Genomic DNA, 2,947 nt, shown 5'->3' on the forward strand with positions numbered 1-2,947 from the left:
AGTGATATCTCAGCAAATAGAAAATATAGGAGGTCCTTATTTTATATTCTAGTTTGTCAATATTGGTAATTTGCCGTTCTAATTCATAAAAAACTATAGACCTCGTATTTGGACATCACAAACACCTAATTTGAACCAAACCTACATTCAATATACCATGTAACACACAAAAATGGATATTTAGGAATTTTGTTGTAATATTTACTTTTAATTTAAGAAATTAACTAATATATAATACTGAAAATTTGAATTATAATCTACAATGTGATACCAAACTTATTCATAAAATTCATTTAATTCATAAAAAACTATAGACCTCGTATTTGGACATCACAAACACCTAATTTGAACCAAACCTACATTCAATATACCATGTAACACACAAAAATGGATATTTAGGAATTTTGTTGTAATATTTACTTTTAATTTAAGAAATTAACTAATATATAATACTGAAATTTGAATTATAATCTACAATGCGATACCAAACTTATTGGCATACATTCATAAAATAGTAAATCAAAGAATTTTGAATGCAAGTCTACAAACGTGATGAAATGCCCTTTGACCCATGACCATAGGAAGACCTGTAGCGAGAGGGTTAATACTTTACTAGCCACAAAACATTTCTGGTAGTTTTAATGCCTTTTGCTTGAAATTTCCTTATTCTATCATTTTCATGCATGGCATTTAAGCTACACTTTCTTGCAGGCATTATGTGTTAGATTGATAAATCCTGGTCTATTTGAAAAAGTTTTACTGGGTCAGACACATATATACATTATGTTTGTCTGTTCTGAACTTTTATTGCAAGTTTCTCAATCAAATGCTACAAGTTTCTTATCATTAGAAAGGCCTTTGTCCAGGATGTCCGAGTTTCAATTCAGAATCACCTTACCTATTTTTTGGTTAGTCAAACTTTTTAGTATGGTACATTATGGCACAATGTTGTTGTCATAACATGACAACTGGCTTCGATTGCAACTTATTTGTAAAGTATTTCAAACAAACAAACAATTGAAAGTGTCTATTTGATTCTTCATCTCTGTAACCAGCTGTCTAAGAAAGTACTTGTCCCCATGTTACCAGAGAAATTCATCTGTTGCTTGTCATTGAGAAGAAAATCTTTAAGTTAGAGAAGAAATTTAAGCATATTTTACAGCTTGTGTTTTCATAAATATTGTACTGTTTATGTTTGCATACCATAGAAATTACTAATTCATATTTTTCCATTTAAGTAAAATACTTCAGTTCATTTTATCTGTCCATGCTATGAATGTGGGTACAGTTTACTGCTTGTTCATAAATTTAAAGGAGCTTATAAAAGCAGTTTTGGTAACAAAACATTTTTTCAATTTATAGCCATGATTAATTTTAGAAAAGCAGAAGCGTTACTTAAATACATGTGTAATTCTGTAGTCATTTAAGGTTTTTAAATTTCTGTCACTGATATCTAGGCCATTTGGAGTTGGATGGATACATATCCTCAAGAATTCATGGACCTTCAGAAAAAACCAAATGAGGAGTTAGCAGGTTGGTTCTGTTTTAGCTTTAGACTGAGAGATATTAGTTTTAATAAAGATACTTGCACAAGCTCTTTATTTTTAGAGAGTGTAAACTTTCAAAATGTTTTACTTGTTTTATATTCGTCTCCAGATTGCTGTGATAGACTGTTTGAGCTACTTGATAGTTTTGCAGAAAATAACAACAAGAGAAAAGCATCAGTGTGGCCACTTCAGATAATGTTGCTTGTTTTATGCCCTGTGAGTACCACTCTGTGTAACATCAAATCTCTCTCTCTCTCTGTTTCACATTAATTGCACATTACTTTGTAGCACTTTTCAAGAAGTAGATATCTGGCATGATTCACTTGATAATTTGAAGGTTGTTAAACATCTCATTTTCCAAGTTACATTTTAATAATTCCTGAAATAAATCTTGTTTTTTTTCTGCTTGGGTGAATGTTTTTTATGTTTTGGAAGAAAGAAGTAAATTTAATCGATGAAACATACCCAGTTATAATAATCTATGCAGGAGTTTTGTTAGTACTTATTTTACTGAAAAATATTTACCCATGAAGTTTTAATTATAATTTATGATTATTGTCTTTGCTGTGATTATTTGTTTTTGTTCTTTATAGAAAATTTTAGAAGAAATTGTTAATGCTGATTCAGGAGCACCATGCTCACCAAGACATTTCAGGAAGGTAATAAAACCATACACAGTTTCCTCTTCTCTTTTCTCTATAAACGTATTTATAGATGGCACAATGCTTGTGTTTATTTTAATATACAAAGGAAACAGAGTGCAATGATAACATCTTACATTGGATGATGCTTTAAAGCAACTACAGACAAAACCAAAAAAGAAGTATTACTCATAAAACAGAGAAATAAAACTAAGTTAATAAATGGTAATGTGGGAAGGATAAAATGTATCTTATTAGTAAAAAAAAAAGAGTATTTGCAGAAGTAGGATCCACACAGTAGTAGGGATATACTGTGTATCAGATTTTGTAAATCTAGCATGTAATAAAAAGAATTATAAACATCATACCTCATGTTTCTACATCTAAAACTATACCCGAGTCGTGGGAAGAAAGTTGCCCTTAATGAAAAAAAAAAAAATTAAATAAATAAATAATACATATTACTACAATTGGACTATTGAGTGTGATAAGTAAAATGTATATCCTGAAGCTGGCATTTCATCCCCTTAACTCTTTCAACATGAGCTTGGTCCATGGGACTGACCTTGTAACCATTTTGTCCTTGTTATAGTTTTTATGCTATAACTTTTAAATTAGTAAGCGTATATTAATTAAATTTGGTACATCATCAGTAAACATTACAATGATTTCATATGCAAAATATTAAATTTTTTTATTAAGTCTTAAGGTTTGTAAAGCAATGTTTTTCTGATGCCTTTTTTTTTTTTTTGCATGTTG

At 29.6% G+C, this 2,947-nt stretch overlaps 1 protein-coding gene across 1 annotated transcript in view; it reads left to right on the forward strand.

The window, feature by feature from the left end:
• LOC106460614 (neurofibromin-like) overlaps window positions 1–2,206 on the forward strand; it is a gene marked incomplete at its 3' end in the record, with an annotated part of 20,405 nt that extends 18,199 nt beyond the window's left edge. The window contains exons 8-10 of the mRNA XM_013920335.2: window positions 1,458–1,533; window positions 1,657–1,763; window positions 2,141–2,206. Coding sequence (XP_013775789.2) covers window positions 1,458–1,533; window positions 1,657–1,763; window positions 2,141–2,206 — 249 coding nt within the window. The remainder of the gene's footprint in view (window positions 1–1,457; window positions 1,534–1,656; window positions 1,764–2,140) is intronic.
• Window positions 2,207–2,947: the final 741 nt, after the last annotated feature.

This window comes from Limulus polyphemus, unplaced genomic scaffold (genome assembly GCF_000517525.1).
Source record: "Limulus polyphemus unplaced genomic scaffold, Limulus_polyphemus-2.1.2 Scaffold804, whole genome shotgun sequence".
Classification (NCBI taxonomy): domain Eukaryota; kingdom Metazoa; phylum Arthropoda; class Merostomata; order Xiphosura; family Limulidae; genus Limulus; species Limulus polyphemus.